The sequence below is a fragment of the Anneissia japonica genome, unplaced genomic scaffold (genome assembly GCF_011630105.1).
Source record: "Anneissia japonica isolate Jap-2015-1 unplaced genomic scaffold, ASM1163010v1 scaffold288118_len230876_cov182, whole genome shotgun sequence".
Classification (NCBI taxonomy): Eukaryota; Metazoa; Echinodermata; class Crinoidea; order Comatulida; family Comatulidae; genus Anneissia; species Anneissia japonica.
In genome coordinates, this window is record NW_022709084.1 from 19,511 (window position 1) to 33,795 (window position 14,285).

At 34.7% G+C, this 14,285-nt stretch overlaps 1 protein-coding gene across 2 annotated transcripts in view; it reads left to right on the top strand.

The window, feature by feature from the left end:
• Positions 1-1,502: 1,502 nt before the first annotated feature.
• LOC117106657 (circularly permutated Ras protein 1-like) overlaps positions 1,503-14,285 on the top strand; it is a 27,860-nt gene continuing 15,077 nt past the window's right edge. Inside the window, exons 1-6 of one of the 2 annotated variants that reach the window (XM_033248056.1) lie at positions 1,503-1,656; positions 7,826-7,970; positions 8,244-8,306; positions 8,463-8,585; positions 11,780-11,962; positions 13,783-13,960. In XM_033248056.1, coding sequence (XP_033103947.1) covers positions 7,842-7,970; positions 8,244-8,306; positions 8,463-8,585; positions 11,780-11,962; positions 13,783-13,960 — 676 coding nt within the window. In that variant the 5' untranslated portion in view covers positions 1,503-1,656; positions 7,826-7,841. The remainder of the gene's footprint in view (positions 1,657-7,825; positions 7,971-8,243; positions 8,307-8,462; positions 8,586-11,779; positions 11,963-13,782; positions 13,961-14,285) is intronic. The other variant, XM_033248057.1, reaches the window with a different exon arrangement.

Below are 14,285 nucleotides of genomic sequence, written 5' to 3' on the forward strand. Positions count from 1 at the left end.
ATTAAAAGACTAAAAAAAAAACAAACTCATTTCTCGCCATCTAAGATCCAAAATTTCCCCGGGGAGGACCGGGGCAATTCGATTTTTTTAAATGTACGTATACACACATAAATAGGCCTATTTACTGTAATAAGAATGAGAAAGTAGTACCTGACCGTTTTCAAGAGGGGAAAAACCTTGAATTTTGAAGAACTTAAAAGTCATTAAAAGAGACACCTCTGAAGTCTGGAAAGCTCATTTCCCGCCATCTAAGAATCAAAATTTCCCCCCCTTTTTTTGGCGTTTTTATAAAATAAAGTATGATTCCCCCCACCCCTTCCAAATGTGAACCTAAATCCGCCCCTGCAGGATAGATCATTTTTTTTGTGGATTTGGTGTGGATTTTAATAAGGAAATAGACCAAAGAAAAAATACTGGGCCTATTCATCTATATAGCCTTTAGTTTACATAACAATGTAAACAGTAAGCTATTAAAACTAGGTTCGAAACTAAATCTAAATGTTTTCAAAAATCAAGCTTCCGTTTTGAAAATAAACAGGATATGTATTATAATAGGATTAATGATAATACCGCAGTCTCCTATAATAATATATTTAAAAAACCCGGATTCAACTGTTGTGTTACCGTTGTTGTCGTATCCATTTTTCGTATGCATGCTTCAGAACTTGATTGAATCAATTGCGCAATCATAATATTCCCTTTTTTTCTGTCCGAAAATCATAAACTTCATGACATTACTAGCTGGCCTGTTCTTCTAAAACTTCTCTGTGGATCTGTGAAAAAAAGGAGGAAGAGTAGAGAAAAAAAAGAAAATGTCATTGAAAATGCTAAATGATACCTCTATTATAAAAGTTCTTTTGTAGGCATGCTACTGATTTGATGTGACTTGCGACCATAATCAGGGGCGGATTTAGGGGCGGGGGGCGCCTTAGGCCTATATCACCAAAAAAAAAAAAAAAAAAAATTTTTTTTAGATAATTGAATGGATACACAATTCCATAGAAAGGTTGATTCTATATCACATAGCGCAATGCATAGCTACAAAGACAGTTTAAGTGCAGATGCACCAGCATGGAAACCTTTGTGCAATCAATCACTCTCTATCGAGGTCAGCAGGTATGTGCTGTCAGACAACCCCATGCACAGTGACCAAAGTACACTGATATGTGTGCACATCTCCATTGACGACACCCCTTCAGTAGACTTACACTTTTAATAAAGTACAGTTTTTGTGTAGACAACATTTGACACTTTTAAAGTGCAAGTTTTGCTTCCTTCGAATGCCGAACGAGCTCGGCCGGTAGGTGGGGGGGGGATTGACTTGTCCGATGGGGGACCAAGCCTTGCACCAAAAGGCTTATCTGTCCGCAATCGATTAACCGAGGCCAGTCCGACCCTGCCCATCTTATCGTGAATGGGTTCGACCAATCAAAGTGTCCTATGAACTCTATCAGCCAATTGGCCAATCAGAGTTACTCGCGTACAGTACATCATTGCTTAAATTAGATTCATAATCATAACATTCATACCTATTTTTAATAACGCAATAGTAGGGGCCAGTTTCAAGCTGTTTGACAATACCACCCATTTTGAGAACGATCAAGGAATATATTACTGTGAGCGTAGTTTATTTGACTGATTATATCAGCATAGACGGTAAGATAAGCGAATTATTTTAACTTCTGTACCAGACCTAAACATGGCATGTGTTGTTGTATAGTAGGGGGCAGACGAGGCTAGGCATTACACACGACCTGGCCATCAGAGTTGTTTTAAAGACTGATGCAGCTGGCCTACCACACAGTTCAGGCCTAGGCTAGGCTACTAGGCACATGATTATGGTTAGGCTTAGCTAGGATCAAGGAGGTATTCAACCGCGCACTGAAAGTCAGGCTCTGGAGGAAAACAATTTTTTTTCAGTTTTTCGTCAAACAACTTTTTTTCTGTCTTAGAAAAATCAGTTACAACATATCAAAATTTTTTTTCCTCTGGAGCCTGACTGGCCTAGCCTAGGCCTAGACTAGGTATAGGCTGTATGTAGGAAACTTAGCAAAAGCGTCGATCCGTGGTGGTATTGTAGTATTAGGTGGGAGAAAAATAAGGAAATTTTGGGTTGTAGTGTAACCTTTCAACTATTCAACATACATATTATGGGATGGTCCCACGAAATAGTCTTGTGGGCCACCCGATAGGATAGGTAGGAGGAGACCAGGCCCAGCGAGAAAGACGAGTCTCGGAGGACCGGTGTAAGCAAGCTGCGTCTTGTGGTCACGCATTTGGCAAATAAAACCCTTTTATGATCAGCTTTACATGGTGTCTGCATTGTATTTCACGAATATATGGTCACTCACAGTAGGCCGCCTTGGCTGGGATGGGGGTGGGGTAGGTAGAAGCCACACCCAGAAGCTTAGGCTTTCTAGCCTTTTATGAATCGATTTTAGGGAAAAATTAACGTTTATTTCCTCGCATTTTCAAATACAAATTGTGGTATCATTGGCTGTATAATTATTGTTTAATAATGGCTATAATTTAATTGACTATCTAGAATTTTTGAAATTAGGAAAAACAGAAATCTATGTATGCAGATAATATTAAACACTATATGGGTATTATACATAAAAATTTGTTTATTAGAAATCGTGCACTTTTGATAGGTTTATTACACCCCCGTTCTGCAACCTTTTTAGCCCACAACCCAAATTATATGTCAAGCACTCAGGCGCGACCCATCAACCGGAAGCAAAATTTCTCATCTGAATTTCATGGGGGAATGATTGAATACTGTATTATTATTTTTTTAGTTTGAGTGAATTAAGTCAATAAATCACGATTGTTGTTTTATACGCTCGAGGGGTATCAGAAGAACTCACTTGATTGTTTTAGCAATCGAATAAAAGATAAGTGTGTTCTTGGGCTCGGAGCCAGTTTGGTGTGCTGTCTTTGGTTAAATCACATAAACGCGAACAAGGCAACAATACCACCATCAGTTAAACAATCTCAACTTTTATTCTGCTGCAACTGTGTCTGTTTGACTACCTTATAATCATTCGATTTGATAGTTTGGTGACCAAAATAATAAAAAATACAAATATGATATAAACCACAATTCTCACGCATTCTTGCAACGGAGTCAATATGAATTTTCCAGTTAATATGTTCATTTAAAATTATACCCAAGAATTGAACTTCTTTCTGTTGAGCTAATGCTTTACCATTGATTTTAAGAGGATTGTCAATTTCAGGGCATTTCTTCTGAGTTGGACAGAAAATTATATAGTTAGTTTTGGCAATTATTTAACAATAGTTTGTTAATGCTGAGCCAATCAGATACCTTTACTAGTTCATAGTTTATATTTGTTAACAACTTATCAAGATTGTCTCTCATGATAGGAAAACTGTCGTATCATCAGCGAAAGACACTGTTTTAAGTACATAACTAACCAAATGAATGTTGTTAATATAAATTAGAAACAGCAAAGGGCCTAATAATAACCCTTGTGGTACGCCACATGTCATGCCTGAAAGATTTGATTCATTTGAGTTAAAGATGACGTATTGTTTCCTACAACTTAAGTAACTAGTGAACCTAGTGAACTAGTAAAGCAATACCTCTGCTTCCATAGTAATGTAGCTTTTTAAGAAAAATATCATGATCAATAACATCAAAGGCCGTAAAAAGGTCCATAAACACGTAAAGATAAAATGAATATTATCCCGCCGTAAAGATAAAATGAAAATTATCACTATTCATAATTTACCAATGAATAGTGATAATTATGAAATAGAGTGTAAATTGACCAAGAATTATTATAAACATTGAACGAATGCTTACATGAATATGACCTTCTTTGCATCAATACATCGATTCAGGAACTACTGTATAATTAATGTAAAGATAAGTGGTTATAATTCTACTTCAATAGAACATATTCAAACTAATCCAGTGCATCGGTAATGCTCTGTAATATAGGAAGCATTTCTTCCAATATATAAAAATTTCAGAGCGAGGCTGAGATATCAATGCTTTAACATACCCAAATGTGATAGGCAGCACTGTAAAACTGCTCAAGAATATCTATAAGTTAAATGGTCACCAAGTGTGACTCATGTTCACGACTCATGCATAGCGGGAGTCTGAAGAACTCAAATTCAATCGTGAATTTCTAGGCCTAAATTACACAATAATATTTATGAATTACACAATCTGTAAATAATTCTTAATAATAATATTAATAGTGTAGTTTTATATAGCGCACATATCCATCTAATGTAGGATGCTCAGGGCGCTTGATATGTGGACTAGGAACTCGATCAATGACTTTCGCACCTAAGGGTCCCTTCGTGTCTGTGCTACCCAGTAACCCGGTACCAGCAACTCTCGTCCTCCTCCATTGGGGCTGTCTGTTCCAGTACACCGGGGTAATCCCCTACACGTCTCGAAAGATGTACTGGGTTCTTTATAGTGCACACGAGCCATTGTATACACTGGACCTACGGTTATAGTCCTTATCCGAGAAGACTTGTTCTACTACCAGAACCGTTCGAACTAGCGCCGATATTATGGCTATAGCTTGCGGCGTCCTTGCTAACTGCTCAACCATTACATTGTAACAAAGTACATACAGTATAAGATGTCTGTTTTACATCAAAACTTATCCTCACAACCATAAATCAGACCTAGGTTTAATTACTGCCATATTTCCTTGAAACCACAGATTTCGGCATCACCTTTCTAAGCCATTTTAATCAAAATCTTCAAATGTCATAAAATCTTAATTTCTTGTAAAACTTATCTATGTCAATTACGATCACAAAATCACCAGTAAACTACTGCGACTGAAAACAATGTATGATTTCACGCATTTACGCAAAAATAAACAAGGTTTCTTAACCTCAAAAATACAAGCTGGCTTCATTCAAGATGCTGTGTGCTCAAACTGATGTGATGCACTCAAAATGATGCAATGCGCTCAAACTGACGTGATGTTTGAAGTTCATTCAACCTCAGAGGTAAAAATGCAAACTAAGGGCGCTAGCGCATTAAAGATCTAACAATAATACCCGATTCACACGTAGAATGAAATGTAACAAAATGTACCAAATTGTTACCGGGATATCTCTCGAGATATTCCTACTGAGATTAGTGGTATTCACACGTACAATTTCCATCCATGTAAAATCCTTGTAAAGAAGTCATTAGAAATGCTTGGTTGATACCTCTTGTGAGCAACGAGTCCGTGAGCAACACACACGCAGTCTAGCCTAGCCTAGGTCAGGAGAGACACATTCCAATAGGCGTTTTATATATATCCTAACTTTACGGGAGTCTAAAAAAGGAGGGTTTTATGTAGTACTGTAGTATGTATTTATTATATTAAGATCGGCCAAGAACCGAACAAGCTAGGCCTAGGCTAGGCTACTTGCCGTTGCAGCAATCGTTCAAAGATATCAAATTCAGCAGCATAGTAAAAAGTATCGGCGAAATTTCTAACGTTGTTTAATTATCCTAACAGTAACGACACTAGAATCACAATGTTTGTTGTTTGATTTTCTTCTCTTCTTTTCATCAATAACCACGGATAATAAGAATTCCTTCATTCTGTTGCAGTACATAAATAAGCAATTATCTTAGGCCGGCTAGAAATTAGGCTTGGTTTGTTTTGAAATAATTCGCGCCACACAGCTGGCTAGGCCATGTCGATTCGATTAAAATTCCTGGGCATGCGCAGTCATCGTCATGTAAACATCTCGGTAATCTTTACAGACCTCGTTGATGTTGGTAAAGATTACCGAGCTATTACACGGATGTTACATTTGTTTTACAAGGATGCATTCACATGCTTGGGCAAATGTAAGAATTTGTTACATTTTGGTAGATTTTTGTACGTGTGAATCGGGTATTAGCCTACTCCAAAGATCACTCACACAATCAATTTGAAACCCATAAAAATGAAATTATAACTTTGAATTACTCATTTAACAAAGCACGTAAGTTATCAAATGTTCTAATATTATTAAAATGAATTATTTACAGACATCTTACTATAGGCCTACACAAATTCATAGATTTACTGCCAGAAATATGGGTTAGGCCTATGCGAAGACATAGATATATTAAATTGAAGAGAAAAATGTTTTGTCCTTATAATTTTCATCTGAAAGCCAAACACACTGAAAGGAACAAAAGTAAACACTTTCAAGTTTTCATACCTGAAGTACAAATGTTTTGATAGAGGCCTATATTATTTTAACGCTGTTTTCAAAATAAATTGAGCCTCTGATAACTGTTGCACCCATAAAATTGATGGATTAGCTACTTAGATACGTTGTTTTACTCAGTTTTGTTCCAGAAATATGCTTCACACAGGGAACAGAGCACAAGTGAACAGACAAATCCATTTGTAATTGTTGTTCTTTCCACTTGCTTTGAAAAGTGGGGTTTTAACTATAGAAGATTGGTGAAAAGTTGGGGGACAATTCATGTGATGTCCCCCCAACTTCGAAATATGGGGGATGTGTCTCACCGATCGATGCCCATGAACATTAGCCAAGGCCTTGGCCCATGCCCCTACCCTAGGCTAGGCCTAGCTGGTAGTGGGCTAGTATGTAGCTTGTAATCTCAGTTGTGATGTGTCATGCGGTTTGATCTGTTTGCACAGTTTAGAAATTGCACTAGTGTAACTACAGCACTGTTCTAGCAAATGGCACGCAACGCACACACTCACACAAAAAAAGCCAATAAGTTTCGACGGGAGTAGATTGGTTTATTACAGGAATTATAATTTACACGACGGCAAATCTCCAAATAATCCCCATTTTATCTCTGATTGAACTCTGTGAAAACTACAATATAAATAGTAACAAAATATAGAAGTACGGTAAGTAACATATAACAATTAACATGGTATAAATTAATAGGCCTGAGAAAATAAGCATTCTCATCGTAACTATAAGCCTAGATTGTAAACAGAATTGAACTGAGTACACCTTTTTGGCCCATCCAGCGCTCTACGTGACACCCAGGGCTGCAGTGGAATGTGCATAGCACAGGTCAACAACAACTTTTTAAACTGCACAGAGTTAGTTTCCAATACAGGGTATCTTTTCTTTATGTAGAAAGGCTCGTACTCAATTTAAATTTCCATTGGCGGACTCAAGTGGGTGGGGGCCCCCTAAATTTTTCAAAATTAACAGAAAATTGATAAACTCCCTGTCTGGGCCCCTTTTATCCTGTATTTTCAATTCCTGGATCTGCCACTAGTTTTGTTTAATTTTTCAGAAAAATCCAAGATGGTCACTCAAGAGATCCTGCTAGTTATTAATGCTTTTTAAAAGGGTGTATCATATTGATCTCTCTGTTATTCACACACACTTTGAAGAACTAGTGATGTTCTATCATGCATGTGCTAAAGAAGTGTGGCATACATAATGCATTTCCAGGCCAGTCATTATAAAATAAATGTAAAACACTTATTTATAATGACTTTGATGTCAAGTCATTATATAATGAAATCAGTGATTATATGTAAATATAATTCTTGGTTAATTTTCATTATTTTTTAATACCCTTTATTTATATAAGGAATTCATTGAATTTATATGATTGGTTCTCCTTTTATTATTTATTTAGTGAAATCAGAAAACCCATTTTAAAATATTGAAAACTTGTATGCAATTATTTACTAATGATTTTTAGATGTAAAATGCATTATATGATTGATTTACTCAATTATGTATAAATCATTGTGTTAAATAATAGATTTACACTTGGCACCTCATAGTTAAGAAGCAAAGATCAAAGTGAATCATCATTCTTTTCTTTTAGTTAATTTTGCACCAATATGGAGTTTGGAAACAAGTATATTTACTGTTCAAATGAACAACCTGAACCTGATAAAGATGATGAAGATACATTGGAAGAAAATTCATTTATGGATAGTGTATATGCAGGACTTGCTGATGATAGCCAGGTAAGAAATGTTTAAACCCCATTTTTCAAAGGCTATATCTACCATATTATTATTACCATCATTTTTACAGTGAATATTCATATACAAATGGATTGTTTATATAAAATATATTTTAGTTAACTTATGAATTTCTATCACATTGTTGTTGCTGCTAATTGTTGCTGCCGCTGTAGTAGTAGTAGTAGAGAAAAAGACTGATTTAGAACTGTGTATAGGACACAGTTTTAAAGATTTCCCATAAATATAATAAGAATGTCTTTTCTTTTGTCATAGACCTGTATGCTTGATATCCTAGACACAGCAGGCCAGGAGGAGTATTCAGCGATGAGAGATCAGGTAACGAGACATGCAGAGATGCTAATGAAGTCAATTTATGAAATGCAACTCGCATCAGAATACTCATTATTGTTAATGTTAGCATAATCTTGTTGAAATGTACATTATGATCATTTAGTTTTGAAAATAACAAAACCCTGTGTGTTTGTTTTTCAGTACATGAGAGATGGGCAGGCTTTCCTTATTGTGTATTCTATCACTTCTAAGGCCTCACTGAAAGCAGCTAAACATATCTATCACTTTACCACCAAAATAAAGAAAACAAAATTTGTACCAGCAGTAAGTTTTATTTAGTAATCCTATCCTAAAATATACATATGAATGAATTATAATTAATTATTTCAGTTATTGTGATACATTTATATTATAAAAATATGGGGTTGAATATGAAAGGGTCTCTGTCCCCTAATAGGAGTGTTGTTATAATAAAAGATATATTTCCACTTGTTTAACAGAAAAGTGTCCCCTTGGAGTGTCCCCTTAATAGGAGTGTCCCCTGAATAAAGGTGTCCCAAAGGAGAGGTTCTGTTTAATGACAAAAATGTCAGAAAGCACAATTTTTCTTTAATGAGAATCTATTTTGTTTTATGTTTTCAAATATGTTAATGTTGTCACTCGTTTAAAGCCAGAATTGGTTGGTGCCTGGAATGCGAGTGACATATTAATAAAGAAAAACGAGAAATAGAATATGAAAAGTAAATATATGGTATAATGGCTGTGGATTTTTAGAGCACAAATTACAATTTAGACTGTATTTAAAATTCTTTTATGCTTTTCTACAATCATCCCTCAAGTGTGGTAAAAAATGGCAGAAATGAAGAACGGATACCCAAGTAATTACATATATAGTATTTTAATGATGCAGTCACATGCAAAAATTATGATGCAGAAAATATTCTTTTTACATCTTTTGATTTGTGTTATGATTTTAAACAAAACATATTTAGAACATGGTGTGGAATGTATCGGTTCCTTTTATATTAAATTGTGCTGCACTTTAAAATATATTTAGGAAAACTCAGAATGCCTTGCAATTCTGTAAAAAATTAAAATCCAATTCGGCTTTGTTCAAACGAAGAGTAATCTTTTCATATTTTCTTAATAAAGAAACTGGTAATCTTCTTGAACTGAAATCCTTGATAATAGAACCAAATGGATGTATTTGACAAAAAATACAACGCATTTTAAAAATAACATGTGGCTCGGCCTACGTAATGATCTTTGTGACCTGAAAAATATCTTACTACAAAATGGTTACTCAATTCACATTGTTGACAAGTCTATTAAAAACTATTTAGTTAACACAATCTCTGATATTACAAAGAAAACTGTCAATGATGACAATGTTAAAACACTTTTTGTTAAACTTCCATATATTGGCATATTTTCTGACAACATGAAATGCAGAATTATGGATCTTGTCAAAAAATACTGTATTGATTGTAAAGTACATGTAATATTTAGTACCACCAAAATCAGTCAGTAAAGATACTATCCCCAATGAATCCCGATCCTCAGTAGTATATAAATTTAAATGTGCTGGATGTAATTCCAGTTATATAGGCTATAAAGGCCGTAGATTAATTGTTGGTGAGCATCTTGGAAAGGATAAAAATTCACACGTACTCAAACACTAACGCAAACAGTAAATGTAAAAGGTTTTCTGATAAGAAATGTTTCTCTATATTGGATATTGATAATAATGAAATCAAATTGAAAATCAAAGAATCCCTTTACATAAAATGGAACAATCCTGATCTTAATATGCAAATTAAACATGTTAACTTAAAGCTTGTTTAAACATACACATAAGCAATAGTTATTATGCAAGCGCTTGGTACCTTGCATTTAACTATAGCTTCACAACCTTTTGTTAAACAAATCAATGTACCTGATTATATATTCAGCATAATAATTAGCTACATATGATTAATTAGCTACATATGATCCATATTACAGACTTACTAGAGCTTTACTAACCCTTTGTTAAAGAAATCATTGTATTCAATTATATATTCAGAATAATAATTAGCTACATATAGTCCAGATTGCAGACTTACTATAGTTGGTCAAACTCATTGTCAAACAAATCAGTCTATCTATTTAATATTCATAATAATTACCTATTTATATAGTCTACATGAAAAGTACTTGGTTCATTTCTGTTGTGTTTTTTGTTAACTGATGATGGGTTGAAGGTAACCTGAAACATGTCTTCCATTAAATCTTCTGTGTTATTTTTAAAATGCGTTGTATTTTTTGTCAACTTGCGTCCATTTGGTTGTATTATCAAGGATTTCAGTTCAAGAAGATTACAGTTTCTTTATTAAGAAAATATGAAAAGATTACTCTTCATTTAAACAAAGCCGAATTGGATATTAATTTTTTACATAACTTTAAAATATGTATGGAATTTCCCCACTTTTACAAACTCTGTATGTTTTGATTGGTTTTGTATCATGTTACCAGTTTTAACTTCAAGTTAGTAATTCCCAACCTGACTTCAGTAAGCATAATCTTGTGATATGGTTTAACTAGAATATTTAAATAGTTTTCAAAAATTAAATCTTTTTTAAAGATGTACATTACTAAATTTGTCAAATTATTTCAAACTGACAAAAAAAAAAAAAAAAAATTAATAATTATTTGTTAATATTTTAAATTATAAAAAAAAAATAAAAAAAAAAATAAAAAAATTTGCAAACATACAAATAATAAACTTGAGCATTGTTGCATTTAAAAAAAAAAGTGTTTCCTTGATTTTTGTACTTGATAATGATGAAAATAGTAAAAACGCTTCCAGTGACTAGAATTGTTTACTATAATTTTTTGCTGTAAAATTGTGGGTAAACATTTAATAATACAATAATTTAGTGTTCAAGTTGATAATTTTTATGTATGGTACTTCAAGATGAACAAGTTAAGTTCAAAAATAATTTTTGTAATTTTTTTTGGTATTTTTCATGGGACATAACATCTTTAAATTGAGAGTAAAGAGACAGAGATGATACCTTGATACTGTTTCTCACCACTTTTGATATTCAGTATATTTTTACATGTGGGACATATTGAGCAAGCCAGACATATCCTAGTCCTCTCTTACTTTTTACTGAATACTTTGCCACTAATTTGGATTTTTATATCGAATGATGATGAACACAACAGATGACAATAGTAACAATGCCAAAAATATATAAGTAATAATAATAAGTAATGTATTACCAAATATTACAACAATAGTTTAACAGTTAAATTTATGCCCGTTTGTATTCCTGCGTGAAGAGAGACACGAATGTGTCAAAAAGTTACATCATCAACCATTACGATGCAGTGAGTGGCCAACAGTTAAATTTATGCCCGTTTGTATTCCTGCGTGAAGAGAGACACGAATGTGTCAAAAAGTTACCATCATCAACCATTCAAATCATCCAAACTGCAACCAAATTAATGTAAACTATTTATTCTATTTAAAGGTATTGTGTGGAAATAAGAAGGATCTTGAACAGGATCGTGAAGTGAGTTACCATGAAGGATTGGCTGTTGCCAAGCAGCTCAAGGTTCCTTTTTTGGAAACATCTGCGAAAACTAACGAAAATATCCAAGAAGCGTTTCAGACACTTATTCGTGAAACACCACGCACTGGCGTTGAGTACAAGGTATGAAACTTGAAAGAGCATGTATTGCTAGCAATTGTAGAACCCTAAATGGGAAGACCTTTACTTTTAGCAAGTGCTATTTGGTCCCCTGGGCTATGGCAGTTAGTTTTTTTTTCTTTTCCTTTTTCGCTTTTTTCCCCAATATCTTTTTTTTAATGTAACGTTATGAATGTTTTGTACTTGTTTGCCCGAAATATTATTTAAAAAAAAAAGAAAAAAAGAAATAAGGCCCAATCAGAGTGGAGTTGAATAGCTTGGTGCTTAAGGTACTTGCCTTAAGCAATGCCAGTGTCTTGGGTTGAATTCCTGCCACGTAACAGGATATTTTCTCAACCAAAAACTACTCTACTCATTAAGCATCATAATGAGACTTAAGCCTGGCACTCGCTGCAATGGACCTTTCCGCTAAGCCCCGCCCCTTGGATATTGTTGCTAAGGTTCCACAAGGCGACAGTGTTAAAACATACGCAAACACGTGCGTTTGTGGGACAACACGTGTGTTTGTGAGACGCACGCGTATTCCTAGCGCTGTTCCGATTAGTCAGTTGTTAAGTTTGATTGACACTCCGGAAAGGTCTATTCTATGTAGAACACAACGCCACGATGCGCACGTAATGGATCGTTTTTAAATGATGATCCGTTCTGACTACCACCGACAACCAGTACGATGCAGTGAGTGGCCAACTTCAGTTTACGTAGAGCATCTTTTATTTACATTTGTCTTGTGACTAGTGATTAAGTTCACCGTTTGGCATATCCTTAGCTAATTAGGCCTAAAACAATAATAATAAAATAAAAATAATTAAAATATATATGTTGATGTCATTTAAGCAACATTCTGACTGCAAAATAGGCCTTGTAGGACCTGTGAAGGAATTGCTGCATTGTAGCATTTAAAATATTAAATGAATTGATTTAAAAAAACTCGGTAGACTCATAAAAGGAGTGAATGTTGGCCTACCCGTATGTATTTCCATTGTCCTTGCACCTTCTCATGTTAACACATTCCCAGAATGCACAATTTATGATTTATGATTAAGTTTATGTATAATATTTTGTTGAACTTATCTTTTACTGACATTCAAATATTTAAAAGTAAGAAGTGACATTCTTTAACTCCTAGTATAATTCCAGCCATTAGACAAAATTCCTGGTTAGAAGGTGTTCATTTTGTAAAATATTTAAAGTTTTTTGGAGAATAAATTCATGGATATCAGATATATTTAGTACTATTCCAATGTTCATGATTAGATTTAACGGTAAATGTAGCTTCCTGCCTAGCTTCCGTTGCTTTCTCTGAAACTCTTTAGGGAGGCTAATGTAATCACAACAATTCAGTGGTCACATGATCATTCAAGCATGAATACAGTAATTTGAATTATAATGTGACAAAATGTCCTCCAGTACTGCCGATAACTTATGGTCACTGTTTAGGGTGGGGTACCTGGTCCTGATTGCCTTTGACCATCTTTTCTTTCTTGGCCATTACATGCCTTCTGGACTGATGACTATCAGATTCTTCTAAGTAATCTTTTCACTCAGATATTTTACCTATGAATGTCATGTTTTCAATTCCCAGCAAATGAAAATTGGGCAAGTGTTTGCCAGTCTTCTTTGGTAATGCTAGGTGTAAAATTAGCCTAGAATATTTCTTGCAGTGCTCATAGAGTTTTATTTGACCTTTGCACATGAACTGCAAAAAAGGTCAAACTGTGCACTAAAAAATTAGTGCACGGTTTGGGATAGGAAAGAAACGCTGGATTTACATTGATGACATCATGATTGACTTGTAAATACCAATTATATTTTATATGTTTCAGGTGGTGATATTAGGTGATGGGGGTGTTGGCAAGTCTGCTTGCACATTACGATTTTGCTGTGATAGTTTTGTTGAGGACTACGATCCAACTATCGAGGACTCCTTCCAGAAGCAGATAAAAGTTGCTGACATACCGAAAGACAAAATAGTTGGCAAACCTAAGAAAAGACCAATAAATGGTAAACAATTTGTACAATATGGTTTTTATACATGGCCGGCGGAACCGGGGGGGGGGGGGGGGGGGGGCCGTGGGGGCTGGGCCCCCACAAAACAAGAAAAGAAGGAGGGAAGGATGAGGAGAAGGAGAGGAAAGAGAATGTTTATCCAGTACCCGACCGAGTTACATTTTCTCGCAATTCACATTTGCGGATCTGGAGGAGGGGGTCATGGGTCCTGACTTCTCCCTTAGGCAACAAAAAAAGGGGAAAAAGAAAAGAACTCTAGACCTACCTTTTCAGGACCTGTGAGCTGATTTTTTTTTTTTTTTTTTTTTTTTTTTTTTTT